Here is an 18363-nt window from a genome sequence, read left to right as displayed (position 1 = left end):
GAAAAAAAACGGGGCGAATATGCGGGTGGCACTCCCATCCCTCCCTTGCGCCTTGGCGCTTGGGTTGCACGTTTTCTTTCTTTCTTTCTTTCTTTACTCCTGATTTACTCCCCCTCAGGGCGCCCTCCGCAGCGGCGCTGCCTTCCTGCCACGAGAGAGGAGATTGCGCACACAGCCGCAGCGAGAGGCACTGAGATCATCTCTCTCTGAGATAATCTCTCTCTGAGTCAGAGTACAGAGAGATCAGTCACCAGAGTTGGTTCAGAGTCAGAGAGCAGCCTTAGGGTGCAGCAAGACCCGAGCGCGCCCGGGCTCCACCTCTCTCGCCGCGAGCGATTATTAATAATTGGCGGTGCTTTCTTTACTTGCTTGCGGACTTTGCGGAGATCAGCAGGAGGATGTACGAAGAGGTTAGGAGCGGCAGGGACCCGAGGGACCATGTGGAAGACGGCTAGTGCTAGTCGTGTAGTCCCCCATCGAGGGATGAGGGAGGACGACCCCGGCTAGCCGCCGACCACACCCACAAAGAACCCTGCACAAAGATCGCAAGGGGAAGGCCCTTCAAGGGCGGGGACCTGTTCCTTTTTACCCACCTCACAGTAGAGAGGTGTCCGTTTTTATTTATTTATTTATTTATTTCTTGCTTGCGTTCTGTCCTTGCTTGTTTGTCAGGGTGGGCGTGCAGCGTGCAGCGTGCAGGTTGTGCTTGTGGTTGAGTTACCGACCGCACTCCACAAGTGTGTGCCACCCACATGCCCCTCTGCCATGATCGTGCATGAACACGGCTGAATACCCCGGTGAGCTCACAGCTCACCCGATGCCTCCCTCGCTACCCCGACGGCCATCACCTCTGCCCTGCCGCCACCTCGCCGCCTGCTCCGCCTGCGCCGCCGCTCGCGCCGCCGCGGCCCGACAGCCCCGACCTCCGGACGTAGTCCACGCCGTTCCAGCCGATGTCGGCTCCGAGGCCGGCTCGGAGCTTGCGGTAAAAGGCGTGGAACTGGAACGTGTCGCCCGAGTGGCGCGAGACGTCGATGCGGTGGCCGCAGCGCCCCTCCGCCTGCTCCGCCGCGTCCGCCTCCGAGATGAAGATGACGGCCTGCATCTGAGCACTGCCCATCGCGGCGAAGTTGCAGGGGAGTGTCTTGATGGAGAGCGGGTTGGTGGCGACGCCCGGGACCTCGAAGGGGACGCCGAGCTCGGAGAGCACCTTGCCCACCCGCTCCACGGACCCCTCGAGCCCCCCCTCCGCCGGCATCTCCCAGCCGAGTCGGCGGACGGGCACGCAGCTGCGGGCCGCCGCGGGGGCGCGCGTGTCCGCCCTCGCCCATAGCGAGGCGACGTCGGGAGACACCTTGCGCGGCAGCTCCGAATCGGGCGAGTAGAGCACCGCCAGCGGCCGCTGCGAGCCGCACTGCCCTTTTTGGGAGCGCGCCCGGAAGGGAGGCGAGTTCGGGTGCAGCGCCAGCGACTGGAGCGAGGTGCGCGCCACGCCGTGCGGGCCGACGACGGGAGAGGGAGGGGGGGGCGCGTCGCCCGTGCGGAGGCGCTGCGGCCCCGGGGCGATGAAGCCGTTCTGCGCCGCCGCCGCGTGCCCTCCCTCCCTCCGCGCCGCCGTCGCCGTCGCCGGCTCCGCCTCCGCCCTCTCTACCGCTCCTCCTGCTTCCCCTGCTGCGCCTGCTGCGCCTGCCGCCCCCGCCACCCCTGCTGCCTGTTCCGTGCTCGCCGCCGGCCCCGCGCCCACCCCGCCGCTCGACGCTCCTCCGCAGCGAGGGCCTTCACGGCCCGCCGCCACGCCGAGGCCCGAGCAGAGGGTCAGCGCCGCGGCGCCCGCGTCTTTGGCGCGCTTGAGGGTCTTCCTGTGCTTGCCGTTGCCGTTGCCGTTGCCGTTGCCGGACAGGTTGACGGGCCGAAGCAGCTGCAGCTGCCACGTCATCACCTCGGCGCGGGCCTCGTGCACCGTCATTCGAGCCTCGGGAGGCAGCGCTATCATGCCGCACAGCAGCGAGATGACGGGGGAGGTGAAGTGCGCCGGGCAGCTGAGGCGGGAGGAGGCGACGAAGCTCTCCCAGAAGGGACAGGCGACCGATTTCGAAGCGAACGGCGGGTAGCCCGTCAGCAGCACGTAGAGGAAGACGCCGAGGTTCCAGGTGTATGCCGACTGCACCTCCCGCAGAGGCGCCTCGGGCGGCACGAATATGACGTCACCGCTCAGCTCGCACGCGGGAGGGACGCAGGGAGGCGATGCGGTCTCGCTCACGCTGATTGCGCCTCGCTCACTTACGTAGACATGCGAAGGAAGGAGCGGGACATAAGCCTCCTGTCGCTCGACGTAGTCGAGGAGCGACTGGAGCACAGACGCCGCAGCTGCGTCGGTAAGCGGTCCGTCTTCGGCGATGGTGTCGAACAGCGGCTGGCCGCGTGCCTCCGAGGAGGAGGCCTGGGCGGCCACGGAGGCGGCCATGGAGGCCAGGGGAAGCAAGTGGTGGGGCGTTGGTTGAGACCTTTCTTCGTGATTTCCCACAGCTGACACGCACGCAAAAGAAAAAGCCGCTACGCGACGCCGCCTCTTTGCGCCACTCGCTCGCGGCGGCGGGAGACATGGCCGCCGATGCGGCTCGCACTCGCTCGGCGGGCCTCCGTCCCACAGCCGCTCGGGCGTGCCAGTGGTCGGCAGCCTGGCGCTGCGCTGCTCGCACGCTGCACTGCACAAAGCTGCGACAACAAAAGGGGAGGCTCCTTTCGATTTCGCAGGATCGCACAAGGCAACCGGAGACTTAGTCACTTTATCGAATACAACCGCAAATTCTTTTTTTGAGGCAACCAAGGCGAGCACTGCCCAGGCGCGACTCGTGCCATATGCTGCCCGCCGCCCTCCACGCGGCGCCGCTCATGTTCCTCATCGGGCTTAACACCGACACCACCGTCGCGAGGCAGATCACGCTCGCGTCTCCGAATCGCGAGGCCTTCGCCTGCACTCTGGCTGCAACGATCGTCGCCATCCCGGCGGTCTCCATCCTGCTGCTGCGCGTGCTGGCTCCGCCGGCGCACGACACGCTAGGCATGCTCACGATCGCGCTGCTGCCGGGCGGCCCGATGGCCAACGTGATCGCCGTCCTCGCCGGGGCTAATACAGACCTGAATGCGTGCCTGACCGCCACTGAGCAGTGCGTGTCCGTGGTGCTCGTCTCGCTCGGCCTCCTCGTGGTCTATCCGCTGGCCTTCGACGCCAGCCAGGTCGTGCACATCCCGTACAGGCAGCTCGCCTCCTCGCTCGCCTCCACAGTCTATCCGCTCGGCCTCGGCGCGACCCACCGCCTGCGCCGCGGCCGCCGCGCGCCCGCCGCCCTTCCCCACCCGCACGGGCGCGGCTGTAGGCATGCTCGCCTCGTGGCGCATCAGCCTGCTCCCCGCCGTCCGCGCCGCGTCCGACGAGCAGAAGCGGCGGTGGAGGGGGCGGCTGCACGTGGCCGTGCTCTCCGTCTTCGCCGTCACCGTCTTGTCGAACCTCTTCGCACGGCCAGACCCGTCGAGTGCGAGCCTGCAGGGCGCGCGGTCCGTCCTCCTCCCCCGCGTCACCCTGGTCGCCTCCGCCTGCTTCGCCCTCCTCGTCCTCGCGACCGGCGCGGGGCTCGCCTGCCTGCTGCCCGGCCAGCCGGCAAAGAACCGCACCTCGATGATCCTCGAGGTGCCCCGTCTCGGAGGGAGGGAAGCCGTGCGGGCGTCTCCTCCTAGCCCTCCCCCGCTCCGTGCGCAGGTTGGCATCCGCGATATCGCCCTCGCGCTGCCGCTCCTCACCTTCGGGCTGCCCTCCCTCCCCCTCGCCGAGCAGCTGCAGGTCCTGTGCGCCGCCCTCTTCGCCGCGGCGCTCACCAATGCGGGCACTGTCGTGGTGGCCCTGGCCTACGGCGCGCCTACATGGTCGCTGGTGAGGCATTGCAAGCGAGCGAAGCCGGACGACCCGGCGGCGGAGACCCGATCCGACACCTCGGACGAGGGGAGCGGGCTCACGGCTCACATGCAGCTATAGCTCTCGTTTTTGCGGTATTCGTTGTGAAAAAGCACTAGTGTGTGTAAGTGTGTGTACGGCTCTCTAAAAGAGCGTGACGAGACTATCTGCTGAGACAGTGCAGACACTGACACACCCGACTCCCGAGGTCCGGCGGGCGGCGCCCGCTCTGAGCCCTGGCTGTCAGGTGCTGTCAGGTGCTGTCGTCAGGTGATCTGTCAGGCTGTCAGGCACTGTCAGGTGCACCTGTCAGGTGCCTCTGTCAGACCAGCTGTCAGGTGCTGTCAGTGCTGCTCAGCGCCCGCTCTCTAGCTCCTCTCGGTCTCGCCTCTCTTCCCTCTGCACTACGGCTCGGCCTCGCTAGAGTCTAGTGTGTCTAGACGTAGACCCAAAGCGAGGGTCGCCCCCCCTTTTGCCCCACCACCTCTTGTGTGCTATGTGGAGAAGTTTACCTTACCTTACCTTACCTAGCTACAAGAGCCGGACTATTCGATTCCATTCCGAGTTCTCACACTCGCATGGCGGTTGGCGAATCCGCCTGCAGATGGCGATTGCCAAAAAAGGGGTTTGTGGAGCCTGGTGAAGGCGGCTGGCTCTGATCCGGGACCGCCGCGCCGGTGTCGATGCGTATCGCTGCTGCAGGCGGGGCCCGGCCGCCGCCAGAGCCGTACTTCGCAGCCCCGAGTTCGAGGCTCGCAGCCGGCGCTGGCGCAACCTCGCGGCGATTCCACTCGAGCCAGGCTTCACGCGTGGGGTGGGGTGGCAAGCGGAGACACGGAAGCGCGGTGAGGCCCAGCCAGACGACCCCCGTCGCCGCGCAGATGCAGCCGGTGATGAAGTGCTCGAGCAGGACCCCGGTTGCAAAGTACTCGGTCTGACCGCCGAGTGCGAAGGTGGAACCGGACACAACCATGAAGCACCCCTTCCCGCCGTATGTGGCCAGCGCCCCCACGTATCTGATGACGAAGCGGGCGCAGAGCGGCGATGGCAGCTCCGCGGCCAGGAGCAGCAGTGCGCTCAGCATCTCCGCCGTCGCGATGGTGACGCGCGTCGCGCCAGCGGCAGGGAGGTCAGTGCCGCTCCACGGCTCCAGCTCGCCCTCGTAGCCGGATCCGTGCTCCAGCACCGCACCGTCTAAGAAGTAGGGTCTCAAGGCGACACGGATCACTGCATCCACCATCAGCGCAATCGCAACTCCAGCCGTCCAGAGCCGGAGCCCCCTCATGAAGAGGACGCGTCGTCGGCGGCTCGAGGCGGCGGCGGGCGCCGCGGCGGGCGTCGCGGCGGGCGATGGTGGCTGGCGTTGGTTCGGCTGCGCCCACGACGGCTCTCCCTCGCCGCTCATGCCGCGTTCCTCCTCCGCTAAGGACTTCAGCTGTCGTTACGCCCGCCGCGTTTCTTAATTTCGTCTGTTATTGGGGCTCCCGCGCGCGTGAGTAGTGAGTGCGTGCGTGCATCCCAACCAACATAAGTGATAGATTTGTGTGTTGTTGCTAGCTCCCTAGCGCAGACCGTCTCTCGCTCGGCGGCGCGCTTGAGCACGTTGCTGCCGCCGGCCGACCGACCGACCGAGTGCGCGCCAACACAGCCTCTTTTGCTTGGAGCACTTGGATAGATAGTCAGGCTCGGGCTGGACACCAGCGCGGTATGGGTGGACGCAAGACAGGAGATGTCTATGTTGTTTGCCGCCAGGTCGCCTCCGACTTTTATTCTGCTGAGAAGGCAAGAGGCTACAAAAGTCGGTGGAACGCGGAGAGTCCCGCCGCCGCCGTCTCCAGCTCGGAGCGCGATGTTTTACGACCCTCACGTGCTCATCAAGAAGTGCTCGGTGGGCACCTTCTACCGCATCGGTACCAAGGTCTACGAAAAGTGAGTCCGCCCCCCCGCACAGCGCGCTCGCGGCCGCCTGCGCCGGTGCCTTCCTGTTGTGCAGCACCCGCAACCGCACCGACCACCTGTAACGTCGAGCGAGTGAGCGGGGAGCGAGGGGCCGGGAGGCGAGGGCCGCCGCGTGGGTCAGCAGCATGGACGCCCCCCGCGCCGATCGCAAAAAGTCATGTCCCGACCGGCCCGCCGACCCCACACCTGCCGCTGCACGCCTGTCCTGCCGTGCCCACAGGCTCTCCAAGAAGGAGAAGGCGTGGGCGAGGGAGCACATCAACCTGATTTTCACCATCGATTACATCAAGGCACCGAGGGTGCCGCTCGCGCTCCGCCCCTCCGCCATGCTGCTCCGTGGGGTCGTTGAGCAGCACAAGATGGACACCAAGAGGCTCCTCGACAAAGTGGCAAAGCTCTGGCACCAGCTGCTCGCCGACTCCGCCTCGTCCACGAGCCGCTACGTCAACCCGACCCGCCTCGCGAACATCACACGGCCGGACGACGCGTGCGACCTCGACTTCGACCTGCCCGAGCACCTCAATGGGCGCCCGCTCGGTGACGACGTGTCCGCGGCGGACCAGGCGGACTGGCTGCTCAACGAAGGGGGCCACTTCACGGACCTCGCAGACCCCGCCGCCGATCCCGCCTTCCCCGCCGGCACGCTGGCCCTCCCCGGCAGCCGCAGCCGCGCCGGCAGTGCAGCGGGGCAGCCGCCATCGCCTATTTTCGGCGACGAACCCCCCGCCGAGCCCGCGGAGGGGCACGACGGCGCAGCACTCGGGTTCGAGTTTGAGGAGTACGACGAGGCGGACCCGACTCTCCAGCCGGGCGGATCGGCCGCCGCGACGGGGGGCGGAGCACTCGGCGGGGCGGAAGAGGAGGCGGTGGCGGGCGACCCCTCCGACGGCGGCCTTAGCGCTCAACAGGCGGCGGAGTTTTTCACGGGCGCACCGCCGCTGATCGGGCTGGCGGACCAAGGGGAGGTCGACATTGCTCAGCTCCCCGAAGCGGCGGGAGCACCGCCGGGCGACGTTGCGGAGGGCGAGGGCGGAGGCGAGGGGACCTCGAAGGCCAAGCCCCGCCGGCCGATGCTCATCGACCTTCAGATTAGCCTCGAGAACAAGTCGTCGGGAGCGACGCCTGCAGCGCTTCTGTGCGACCTCGACGCGCCCGTCGAGGAGCGGCTCCGGGGCTCCCGACGCGGCTCGACGCGGTCCGCCCGCCGGCGTGCGCCACGACCGCCGCGGGGACCGGCTGCAAAGCAGGGCCTGGCCGCCGAGTGGCTGCGCCCCGACCTGCGCCACCTTCCGATTCTGCGCGCCTGCCCGGCGGTGAGGGAGCTCCGCAACCGCCGTGTCCAGGAGGCCCTCTCCCTCCTCTCCCTCTCCGAGCAGAACGCCGCGCAGGGCGAGGGCGGCGCGCGGCAGGACGCGGCTGAGGGCGTGACTCCGATGGACGTCACGCCGACCGGCCCGGGCACGCCACCGCTGCCCGGAGGCGAGGGCTACGGGGAGGAGGGGGCGGAGGCCGCCGGCGACGTCCCGATGCTGCCCTCCCCGGAGGATCCGCGCGCCAGCCAGGGCGGTGCGGCCGAGCAGGGCGCAGCCTTCGACCCGCGCCGCGTGTCGAGCCTCGTGGGCGGGCTCGCGCCGCTCGCCGGCGAGAGCGGCGCCGGCGGGGAGGAGGGCCCTGCGGCACGGCTCCCCTCCATGTCTGTCGGAGGGTCGCCGCCTCCAACCTTCGCCGTCGACGCGCTCGGCGACGCGGGCATGCAGGACGCTGCAGAGGGCGCGCCGGAGCCCTTTGGAGATGACGAGTTTCCGTACGGGCAGGGCTTCGACCGGCTGCAACTCGACGAGGGGGAGGACCAGCCGGAGAGCGCTAGCAGGTCCGCGGAGCTGCGCGCCGAGATCGAGAATGAGCTGCGCGCGGCTGCGGGAGGGCGCGTCATCCTCAACGCATCCCTGCTGCTCCAGCTGACAAACGTCAAGAAGCGGCGCGATGCGGCGCTTCTGCTCTTTAACGCGCTGTCGCTCGCATCGGCGTCCCGCGTCGACCTCGAGCAGGCGGATGCCTACGGCGCCATCATCCTGACCCGCGGGCCTAAGTTCGATGCGTGAGGCCGCCGTGGGCGCCCCTGCTGCCGAGAGAAGCAGCCGAGCAGCGCGGAAGTGCCTCTAGCCGGGGCCTCCGTGTGTATGAGAGCGACCAGTAGTAGCGCGGTCACGGTGCCATTAGACGGTGCCGCCGGCCGCCAGCATGCGTCGACCTCTCCGCTCCCCGACGAAGGCGCCTTGCGAGGTAGCGCAACGCCAGACGGGGGAGACGGGCGCGGGCTCGGGGGTGGGGGGGGGGGCGTGGCCGCGCCTTGCTAGTTGCTTCATGCTTGCGCGTGCGCGGCCCCCCGCCGGCCCCCGCGGCGTCTCTCGTTGTGTGGGTCTACTGTCGCATGCTGACGAAAGGAGGAAGGATAACCGTGAGCCCGTCGACATTGTGTCCTGTCATAATTGCTGCTGCGGTAGAGACGCCTCGCTGTCGCACCTTGTGTGGCAAATGCGCTCCAAGACGCCAGAGTTTTGAGAGAGAGCGACACGGCCACTCGAAGTGACAGCGAGTCAGAGAGGAGAGAGAGACCCCCAAATACCAAAAGTGCACTATGGAGTGTGGTCTATGTCGGTGCACAAATATACGCCCCATGTGTGTGTGATGTGAGCCATCTGTGTGCAGGCCTCTCGAGAAATCTGCTAGCGTGTAGCAAGATCACAGCTGCTGTCGTGTGTCGACGTCTCGGACGCATCGGACTCAGAGCTCCATCCTTAGAAGTGCGAAGACAGCAATGTCCAATGACGTTCTCTGGCTCTCCGGCTCTTAGCCGGCCAACAAGACCATAAGACGCGGTAGACACACGCGCGTCAGACGCGCACCAGCGCAGACTCTCCCATGCGACGGCACCGCCCGATCCTCAGAGAGCCACACGCTCCCAGACCCACAAGGACCTAGCCCTGGGAATCGGCGGACGACTGCGAGGAGGCGCCCTCCTTGGCGCGGATGCCGCACGCGCGAGCATCGCTCTTGTCGAAGCCCCTCCCCTTGACAACCACCAGAACGTCCTGGTGCGCCGGCACCAGCTTCGAGGCCGCGGCCATGGTTTGCTCCGCGCGCTGCGGCGCCGTGCCGAGCGCGGTGAGGAGGACGGCCACGTTGTACGGAGTGCAGTCCACCTTTGCGAAGGCCTGCAGCGTGTCGGACAGCAGGACGTGCAGCCCGCCGCCCTTGGCGCGCGCGTTGCCCACGACGAAGCAGGCGAAATGCTGCGGCTTTAGCAGCGAGACGGCCGCGGCGATGATGCGCTGGTACTTTGCGAGGAAGGCCTTGTACGTGGGGAGCATCGACAGGTCGAGGGGGCCGCCGTTGTACTGCTCGCGGTCATAGTAGGGCGGGCACGCGAGGATGAGGTCCGCGAGCGTCTCCGGCGGCAGCCCGCGGCTGGCGAGCACGCCCTGGTAGTGGCTCGCGATCTGCTCGCCTAAAGGGAAGGGTCGGAGAAGGTTCCGAGACGGTTCGCGAGCACGCCGCCGGTGAGCGGGGGCGGCTCTGTGCTCTCCGTCTCCGTGGAGCCAGGCGGGCGCGTGCTTGACCTCGCCGAGGCGGCCGCTCCGCTCGAGCTGCTGCCACTGCTCCTGGTTGGCGCGCACCTGCTTCGCGGAGATGTCGACGCCGACGTACAGGCAGCCGAGGCCCGCGCACACGATCCCTCGCACGCACCCCCCCGCGAACGGGTCGAGGACGATGACCGGCCTGCCGGCGGGGGCGAGGCGCGACCCGGCGGCGACGAGGCGCGGCCGCGGCGCGAACCAGCGGACCATGACCTCGGCGAGCACGGGGTCGAAGAGCGAGGTGCCCACCACCGAGCCGTCCGCCTTCTCGAGCACGCCGAGGCCAGAGGTGCGGCCGGCGGAGAGGAGCGTGTTCGAGCGGCCGGCGCCGCTGTCGAAGAGCGCGTTCCAGTGCTTCTTGCGCTCCTGCCACACCGGCTGCCTCGCGTCGAGCGACGAGAAGGGTGGCGCGACGAATCTGGCGCGCAGCACGCCGCCCTGCGCGGCCGAGCCATCCGGCACGCTCGGCACGCCGGCGGGGTAGGGGGAGGCGGCCTATACGGGACGTGTCCAGGACGTGTGAAGGACATGTTGTGGACGAGTGCCCTCGGCACTGTCTCGGCGGGGGAGGGCGTACGGGGGCTGCCTTGCAGGCGCCGCTCGCGATCGTCCACGGGGAGGCAAGCTGCTTGCTGCTCCACGGGGAGGCAAGCGATTCAGCCCCGCCCGCCGCCTTGCCAGGTGCCTTGCCCGTCGCCTTGGGGCCCGCCGCCTTGGGACCCGCCGCCGAGGAGGACGGGGCGGCGGGAGCGGCGGGTCGAGAGGCGGGAGAGGGAGCGATGGCGTGCGCCTTCTCCTTCTCCGGCTCGCGGCCCTCGCCCTGCTTCTCCTCGTCGTCGTCCGACAGCGACAGGTCGATCACCTCCTCGCCCTCTCGGAAGGCTCGCAGCGATGCCTCGAGCGGCTCGTCCAGAATGCTGTCCAGCTGCTCCTCGAGGCTCGGGCCGCGTTGCGAGGCGGCAGGAGCGGCGGCCGGCGCGGCCGCCGCGTCGGCGACAGGCGCGGCAGCGGCAGGAGGTGCGGCAAGAGGTGCGGCAAGAGGTGCGGTGGCAGCGGCAGGAGGTGCGGCAGGAGGTGCGGCAAGAGGTGCGGCAAGAGGTGCGGTGTCAGAAAGGGCACTCGAGCGCGCACGCTTGGACGGCGCGCCCTGCTCTTCGTCACTGCGCCTCGCGTCATTCTGGTCCTCGAAGCGAGGCATGTGGCAGGCTGGCAGAGGCGCTCCCGCAAGCTGCGTGCGGAAAATCCCGCGCCGGAGACGAGGCGGCTCCAGCGCAACGCAGTCACCGTTCTGTAGGACCGCGCGCGCACCCTTGCCCAAGCGCTGCCACTCGCGTGGCCTCTGAGCACTCCAGACAAAGGAGAGCTGTCCGGCAAACGTGACGTCGAGGACTCCCTCGGCGGCTGGCCGGAACGTCGCGTGGCTTCTCGAGATTTGCTTTGGCTCCCCGACGACGTGCGCACGCCCGATCGTGCAGCCGCCGGCGTCGACGTCGAGCTTGAGCGAGTCCTGCAGCCGGTGCAGGCGCCACGGGGGCGTGGCGGCAGACGCTGCCTCAGCCATATAAATTTTATGAAGGTCGAGCAGCACTTTCAAGACGCTGTGGCTTTCGGGATTTCTTTCTTTCGCGGCGCCAGCAGCCTTGGCTGCTGTGAAGGTCTGGGGCGCAGTCGCCACCGCGCGCCGCTCTCGCCGTCAGAGAAGGCCGTAGCTAGCGCTCGGGCCCACCCCCGCCGCCACGCTTCGTCCGTGGTCGCGCTGCGTCGGAGAAGTGCGAGCCAGTCCCGTGCCCAGTAAAGAAAGAAAGAAGGAAAACAGACAACCCAAGGGAGGGATGGGAGGACGGCACGCCGCCACCACACAGGGATTTTAAGGAGAGGTGTGTGGTGCGCTAGCCGTCGCCCACCCTAGGGAGTCTGCCTCTTCCTATCTCTCTTCGCAGTCTCTCGCCGCTTCTCAGTAAAAGAAAGAAAGAAAACAGACAACCCAAGGGAGGGATGGGAGGACTCGCTGCAACCTTCATGCCACCTCGCGGTCGTCCCACTCTCGTCGTTCTCTCCCTTGTCATTTCCTCCTCTGTCGCGTCGTTCTCTTCTGCCTCGTCCTGCGACGCCGCCGCCTGCCGGTCCCTTGTTCTCGCGGCTTCTTTCGCCTTTCGGCGCAACTCCGTCCTCCTCGCGGCGTATCCTGGCCCCTCGAGTCTATCGAGCTCCCCTCGCGCAAGGAAGGACCACATTTCTGACTCCCACTCCGATCATTTGCCTGCAGGTCATGTTGTTGCTCAGGTCCACTCTCTCTTCGAACACTCGTGCCTCTACGGATGATGCCGGCGCTGGGGTCCCCTTCGGATGCATCGTGACATCTGCATCTGACGCCGCTTCTCAGTGTTGTGCGAGGGAGACAGGGACCGCGGGTAAAATTCTTTCGCAGCCGGCCCCTTTCCCCGAGCGGAGTGGCGCGCTTCGCCGCCGTCGCATGTTTGTATGGAGGACGCTCTTGCAGCGTTCGCCGCCAACCGGCTAGCCACGCTCTGGGAGTCCACGCTCGGCCTCCTCGAGCGCGGCAAGGCGGAGGACGACGCAGGAGCGGTCTCGGCAGCGACGCTGCTCTACTCCGAGGCCGTCGGCGGGCTCGAGGCCCTCCTCGAGCTCGAGACGTCTCCAACGCGCCTCGAGCTGCTCTCCGCACGCCACGCCGAGTACAGCCAGCGCCTGGCCGAGCTGCAGCGACTCGCGCTGCGGCAGGCAGCCACCTCGCCACCGCCTCCTGCTTCAGCACCGGCGACGGCCTCGCCACCGCCAGCTCGCGCTCCGTCCCCAGCCGCACCGCACGCCTCCAGCTCGCGCTCCGTCCCCAGCTCGGCGGCACAGCCGGCGGCGGGGCACACGAACGCCTCCAACCCGGCGGCGCAGACTTGGGCCGAGGCGAGCGCATCGAGTCAGCTGCACCTCATCCGTTGTGTCTCACTTTCATCTGATTTACAGGCGAGCGCTGCTCTCCGCATCGAGTCAGCTGCGGCGAAGCCGTCGGCGGCGCCACTGGCGTCGGCCAAGCTGCACACCGAGCTCGCCGTGCAGGCGGACGAGGCGGACGAGGCGGACGAGGCGCTCGAGCTGTACACGTCTGCGGCGGAGCACCTCCTCTCTGCCCTGAGGCTCGAGGAGGGAGGGCACGCGGCGGCATCGATCCGGCTCCGGCTCGGCGCAGTGATGGACCGCGCCGAGCAGCTCAAGGGCGGAGGACGCGGGCCAGCCCCCGCCGGCCCGGCGCCGGCGTCAGCGCCGGCCGCCGCCAAGCCCGCCGCCAAGCCTGCCGCAAAGCCCGCCGCCAAGGGCCACCTCTCTCTCTTGTGCCGCGGAGGAGGTCGCCAGCCCCGACCCTCACCCGCCTTCCGCCCTCTGACCCCAGGCGGCCTCTCCGACGAGGAGAAGAAGGTGCTCGCCCGCTCGTCTCGGATCGGCAAGCTCGTCCACTACCCGTGGCATGTCCAGGACACGTCCATGACATGTCCGGGACATGTCCTTAGGCAAGCTCGTCCACTACCCGTGGCATGTCCAGGACACGTCCATGACATGTCCGGGACATGTCCTTAGGCAAGCTCGTCCACTACCCGTGGCATGTCCAGGACACGTCCATGACATGTCCGGGACATGTCCTTAGGCAAGCTCGTCCACTACCCGTGGCATGTCCAGGACACGTCCATGACATGTCCGGGACATGTCCTTAGGCAAGCTCGTCCACTACCCGTGGCTCGGCGACCAGGCCAGAGAGCGCTTCGCCTTCGGCGCGCCGTGGTGCGACCCGGACGGCCTGCTGCTGCTCAACGGCGAGCAGCGGGCGCACTTTGGGCGGTGGGCGCGCCCGTCCGAGTTCATGCGCGGCGAGCCAAGGATGATCTACCTCGTGTCGCCGCTCACCATCACGCAGACCATCATCACCGACTGCTCCTTCGTCTCGTCCCTCGTGATCGCCGCGTCCTTCGAGCGCCGCTTCCGCACGCAGCTCGTCACGGCGATCCTCTACCCGCAGGACCGCGCAGGCGTGCCCATCTACAACCCGGCGGGCAAGTACATGGTCCGCCTCAAGTTCAACGGAGTGAGCCGCCGCATCCTCGTCGACGACAGGCTGCCGCTTCACACCTCCTCTTCACACCCCCTCTTCACACCTCCTCTTCACACCTCCTCGTCGACGACAGGCTGCCGCTCGACCGGCACGGGCGGCCGATGTGACCCCGGTCGCCTGCCGCGGGGTCCGTGAGGGGCGGCTCGTCACTCGTCGGGCCGTGAGCAGGTGCTCGCACTCGTCCCACCGAGATATGGGGAGATAGGGGGAGATAGGGGGAGATAGGGGGAGATAGGGGGAGATGTGAGCAGGTGGTCGCACTCGTCCCACCGAGATAGGGGGAGATTGGGGGAGATATGGGGAGATGGGGGGAGATGTGAGCAGGTGCTCGCACTCGTCCCACCGAGATAGGGGGAGATTGGGGGAGATATGGGGAGATAGGGGGAGATGTGAGCAGGTGCTCGCACTCGTCCCACCGAGATAGGGGGAGATTGGGGGAGATATGGGGAGATAGGGGGAGATGTGAGCAGGTGCTCGCACTCGTCCCACCGAGATAGGGGGAGATTGGGGGAGATATGGGGAGATGGGGGGAGATGTGAGCAGGTGCTCGCACTCGTCCCACGCCGAGGAGCTCTGGGTGTCAATCCTCGAGAAGGCGTACATGAAGGTCAACGGAGGGTACGACTTCCCCGGCTCGAACTCGGGCATCGACATGCACGCCCTCACCGGCTGGGTGCCCGAGCAGCTGCGGACGGACAGCGGCGACTTCAAGCGCGACCGGCTGTGGCAGCGCATGACGTCGGCGTCGAAGTTCGGCGACTGCCTCATCACCGTCGCGACCGGGTCGAGGGGGGAGTCGGCCTGTTCGTGATACCGGTATGAGTTGTCAACTATTCACTCCTCATGTACAGGCCGATGGAGGAGTCGGCCGCCGACGCAAACGGCCTCGTGCCGACGCGGCGCACGCAGAGGGCCTTGCGTGAGCCTGGAGCCTTTGCCGATAGGCGCTCGGCCTCGTGCCGACGCACGCGTACGCGGTGCTGCAGGTGCGCGCCGCGTGCGGCGTGCAGCTGCTGCAGCTCAAGAACCCGTGGGCGCGCAAGCGGTGGCGCGGCGCCTTCTCAGTCTTCGACCGACAGCGGTGGACGCCGGAGCTGCGCAAGGCGTTCGGCTTCGACCAGCAGGCGTCGCTGCAGCAGGACAACGGCATCTTTTGGATCGACTACGACTCGCTGCTCCGCCACTTCGAGGGCGTCTTCCTCAACTGGAACCCGCAGCTCTTCAAGCACCACACCGTGACGCACGGGCAGTGGCCGCCCCGCGCCGCCTTCCGCGACGACGCCGTCGACCTCGGCACCAACCCGCAGTACCAGCTCACAGTCAACGTGCCGCCCGCCGGCGCGGCGACGGCGGTCTGGGTCCTCCTCACCCGCCACTCCTCGCGGCCGTACAACCTCGCCATGGCGGAGGGGCGGGACGCCTCTCGCGACGCCTTTCTGACCGTGCACGTCTTCCGCGGCGGCGCACGCGCCCACTACCTCGAGCGCTGCTGGATGCAGGGAGTGTACTCCAACCGGCCGCACGCGCCCTGTCCGGCTCGACTTGCCGACGGACACGTCCGCGACGTGTCCCGGACATGCCCCACAGGCCGCACACGCTCGTCAAGTTCGACTTGCCCGCCGCGTCCGCGCCGCAGCAGCTCACCCTCGCCCTCGCCCAGTACAAGCCGACCGACTCGCAGGCCGGCCGCTCGCCGCGAGTGACTAGTGAATCGAACCCTCGACTCGAGAGGAATGCCCCGCAGGTCGACTTCTCGCTCGACGTCTACGCGCAGGCGCCCTTCACCCTCCGCCCGATCGCACCGCCCGAGCCGACCGCGTCGCGCCTCACCGGCGCGTGGAGCGGCCGCACCGCCGGCGGCTCCTCGAACCACGACTCGTACGTCGACAACCCCCGCTTCCTGCTCGAGCTCCCCTTCGCCGCCAGCCCGGTCCTCGAGCTCGCCGCCGTCGGGCTGCGCGGCGGAGGCGCAGACTTGGCTGACCCGGCCGCAGCTCGGACGCGTCCGTGACGCGACCGTGACGGAAGCCCCACGCCTCGTCCCGCAGGCTCGAAGCCGGAGGACGTGCAGCTCGGGCTCGCTCTCAGCCCCGAGGCGCCGACGGAGCAGCCGGCCGGCGCCGGCGCCGCGCGCGCGAGGCACACCGCACCGGGACCCTCCTCGAAACCTTCTCTCGGAGCCTTCCTGCAGGCGACGCGCGCAAGTGGCCGCTCCGCTCGGGCGACTACCGACCTGGCGGCTGTCGGCTGGCGGCGGCCTCCCTCCCTGCGGGCCGCTGGCTCGTCGTGCCGTCCACCTTCACGCCGGGCACCGAGTGCGGCTTCGAGCTGCGCGCCTCGGCGGGCCGGCTGGCGGCGCTGCCCCACGAGGCGCACGGGCTGCAGCGGCAGGCGGTCCAGGGGGCGTGGGACCGGCAGAGCGCCGCCGGCTCTCCGAACCACGGCGCCTTTTGGAAGAACCCGCAGCTGCAGCTCGTCCTCTCGCGCCCCGCCGAGCTGCTGCTGCGCCTGCGCGCGCCCGGCACGAGAGAGGGCCGCTCGGCGGCGCCGCCCTCCCTGTGCGTCGCTCTCTTTGACGGCGGCGAGCAGCGGACAGAGGCCACGGGCCGCGGCCTCTCCCGCGCGCGCGCCGTGTCCGAGGGGGGGCTGTACGCCTACCCAGCGGGGGGCGCGTGCTTGCCGCGCACGCCACTCCCGGCGGGCATGTATGCGGTGCTGCTCTCGACGTTTGACCCGTACGTGGGGCCGTGGGAGCTTGTTATGTACGCCACCGAGGGGACGCTGAGGGTGGCCTCCTTCCGCTGAGTGTGCGTGTGATGTTGTGGCGTGTGTGCCGGCGCCCGCGGAGATAAACAAAATTCGAAAAAGGGTGATGCTCTGATAAACCCTCTGGATCTTCGACAAAGGTCGGATATTTCTTTTTTCAAAGTGCAAGGTGTGAATACGAGGTTTATGATAGGGCTACTACGACGAACTATGCGGCAATCGACTGGGCGCCTGGCGCCCGACCACCCCCGCGCAAAGACCTCGTAGTAGCCCTCCCCGTAACCGACTTGGCCGGACGTGTCCAGGCCGCTGTCGCCGCGCAGATCGGCGCGAGCAGTCGCTCGAGGGGCTCTACTGGCTGGCGGTGCTCAAGGGGAAGGCGTACACGCTGGCCGAGGACACGGTCGTCAACACTGACACCATCCCCGCGGGCTATCTCGTGGTCAAGGCGCATTGGCTCAGGCTCGAGCAACGCGAGTGCGAGGGCAAGCTTCGCTCCTACACGCTGCTCGAGGCCGAGACGCTCATCATCGTGAATCACATGGTGCGGCTGGCGGGCTTGCGCTTCTCGCCCGGCCCGGGCGGCCCTGCGGACCGCCAGCTGAGGAGCGCGCGCGAGAAGCTCTTTTATATTGGCCTATAGACGCATTACTCGCTCGAGGCGTGCTGCAGTGAAGACCAGTCTTATTGAGCCTGTTTGGAGGCGTCGATTTGTGCAAAAATGTGTGTTAGAGAGCGCTAGATGGCAAAATTTTCTTCGCCTCCGGCGGGGCTGCTCGCCGCGGGGCTAGAGAGTGACTTTTGTCGATGTCGGCTAGAAGTGCTGCACGTTTTTCAGAATTTCACCCAAAATGACCAAAATGCAAAAACGGTAACTCTATTTTTTTGTAATACACGGACATATTTCGATCACCCAAACCCGCTTGCGTGCGCGTCTACCTCAGCAGCTTCAACAGCTCGGGCATGTCCCGCGAATACGAAGCAAAGTACAGTTGCGCCGCCTTGCCGTCCCTTTTGCTCGCTCCAAGAGCCACGCCGTCGAGGTCCAGGAAGACCTTCTTCGCCGCCTTTTTCGACACATCGTCGTCCGTGAGAAATCCGACGGCCTCACGTAGGTCTCGGCTGCCGCCCAGCAGCTGCGATATCGCAGTCCAGCGCGACGAGGCGATGAGCTCGCCGAGTCCGCTGAGCTTCTCAGCGGCCGCCCGCAGCTTTTCGAGCGCCGCACGCTGGTCAGGCGTCGAGTACAGCTTCGGCTCGCTGCTCTCGTACACCATGCATATCCCCGAGCCAGGCTGGGCGAAGAGGCACGCGTTGGAGGCATCGCCAGCCGCCATCGACGACTTGGAGCCGTCCATATTTGCGAAGGTGCCAGCCTTTGCAGCGGCGGGCAGCGGCGGCAGCAGCGTCGTGATTCCTGCCGACGCCGCAAGGTCGAGCGCGGCACGACGAGGCAGGAGAGCTGGCGAGGACAGCGTCAGAAGCAGCATATGTGTACACACACACACACACAGGGAAACGCCTGGTGGCTTTGCTCGGGAATATACACGCCGCCCCGGGCCACAAAAAAGAAAACCCTGCGCGCAAAGGCGGCATGCCGTCCTCCCATCCCTCCCTTGGCGTGTCTGTTTTCTTTCTTTCTTTGCTATAAAGGACGGAGAAAGAAAGTCAGCTGCCTCATGTTCCGTGCCCGTATCGTACGTTCGCCGTTCATCGCCGACATTGTCGCGCCTGCTCTCCCTCGAGGATGAAGACGGCCACCATGAAACTGATGACCGTCGACGATGCGCTCGAGGTTGTCGCGGCGGCCCTCCGACCCACGCTCACCACCACCGCGCTCCACCTCCCAATCCACCGCGCTCCACCTCCCCATCAGGAGCTCGGCGTGGGCTGCTTCACCGTGCAGTTGATAATGGTGTGTGGCCTTGGTG

The 18363-nt window shown here is 67.4% G+C and overlaps 7 protein-coding genes across 7 annotated transcripts; 3 read left to right on the top strand and 4 right to left on the bottom strand.

The window, feature by feature from the left end:
* Positions 1-717: 717 nt before the first annotated feature.
* Positions 718-2464, bottom strand: EMIHUDRAFT_247544 (hypothetical protein; the record flags this gene model as incomplete). Its single annotated transcript, XM_005764628.1, has 4 exons — positions 718-729; positions 932-1246; positions 1355-1419; positions 1783-2464. The coding sequence occupies 4 exons, from the start codon at positions 2462-2464 to the stop codon at positions 718-720; spliced, it is 1074 nt and encodes a 357-aa protein (XP_005764685.1).
* A 505-nt stretch (positions 2465-2969) lies between these two features.
* EMIHUDRAFT_470841 (hypothetical protein) lies at positions 2970-4086 on the top strand. The gene is made up of 3 exons (XM_005764627.1): positions 2970-3304; positions 3378-3688; positions 3758-4086. The coding sequence occupies exons 1-3, from the start codon at positions 3064-3066 to the stop codon at positions 4028-4030; spliced, it is 825 nt and encodes a 274-aa protein (XP_005764684.1). The 5' UTR covers positions 2970-3063; the 3' UTR covers positions 4031-4086.
* Positions 4087-4517: 431 nt separating this feature from the next.
* Positions 4518-5234, bottom strand: EMIHUDRAFT_247542 (hypothetical protein; the record flags this gene model as incomplete). The annotated part of the gene is made up of 1 exon (XM_005764626.1): positions 4518-5234. One exon carries the CDS (start codon positions 5232-5234, stop codon positions 4518-4520), a length of 717 nt encoding a protein of 238 aa, XP_005764683.1.
* A 564-nt stretch (positions 5235-5798) lies between these two features.
* On the top strand, positions 5799-8010 carry EMIHUDRAFT_247541 (hypothetical protein; the record flags this gene model as incomplete). Its single annotated transcript, XM_005764625.1, has 3 exons — positions 5799-5878; positions 5997-6062; positions 6129-8010. The coding sequence occupies 3 exons, from the start codon at positions 5799-5801 to the stop codon at positions 8008-8010; spliced, it is 2028 nt and encodes a 675-aa protein (XP_005764682.1).
* Positions 8011-8708: 698 nt separating this feature from the next.
* EMIHUDRAFT_459692 (hypothetical protein) lies at positions 8709-11107 on the bottom strand (the record flags this gene model as incomplete). Its single annotated transcript, XM_005764624.1, has 4 exons — positions 8709-9416; positions 9495-10041; positions 10124-10419; positions 10666-11107. 4 exons carry the CDS (start codon positions 11105-11107, stop codon positions 8887-8889), a joined length of 1815 nt encoding a protein of 604 aa, XP_005764681.1. The 3' UTR covers positions 8709-8886.
* A 923-nt stretch (positions 11108-12030) lies between these two features.
* Positions 12031-17075, top strand: EMIHUDRAFT_459690 (hypothetical protein; the record flags this gene model as incomplete). The annotated part of the gene is made up of 12 exons (XM_005764623.1): positions 12031-12468; positions 12529-12877; positions 12953-13008; positions 13277-13668; positions 13740-13769; positions 14210-14468; positions 14557-14562; positions 14611-15182; positions 15254-15365; positions 15441-15669; positions 15858-16453; positions 16770-17075. Exons 2-12 carry the CDS (start codon positions 12754-12756, stop codon positions 17073-17075), a joined length of 2682 nt encoding a protein of 893 aa, XP_005764680.1. The 5' UTR covers positions 12031-12468; positions 12529-12753.
* A 292-nt stretch (positions 17076-17367) lies between these two features.
* On the bottom strand, positions 17368-17922 carry EMIHUDRAFT_120161 (hypothetical protein; the record flags this gene model as incomplete). Its single annotated transcript, XM_005764622.1, has 1 exon — positions 17368-17922. The coding sequence occupies one exon, from the start codon at positions 17920-17922 to the stop codon at positions 17368-17370; it is 555 nt and encodes a 184-aa protein (XP_005764679.1).
* Positions 17923-18363: the final 441 nt, after the last annotated feature.

This window comes from Emiliania huxleyi (genome assembly GCF_000372725.1).
Source record: "Emiliania huxleyi CCMP1516 unplaced genomic scaffold EMIHUscaffold_586, whole genome shotgun sequence".
Taxonomy (NCBI): domain Eukaryota; phylum Haptophyta; order Isochrysidales; family Noelaerhabdaceae; genus Emiliania; species Emiliania huxleyi.
The sequence above is the reverse complement of the archived record's forward strand: the minus strand, read 5'-3'. Positions and strand labels throughout refer to the sequence as shown.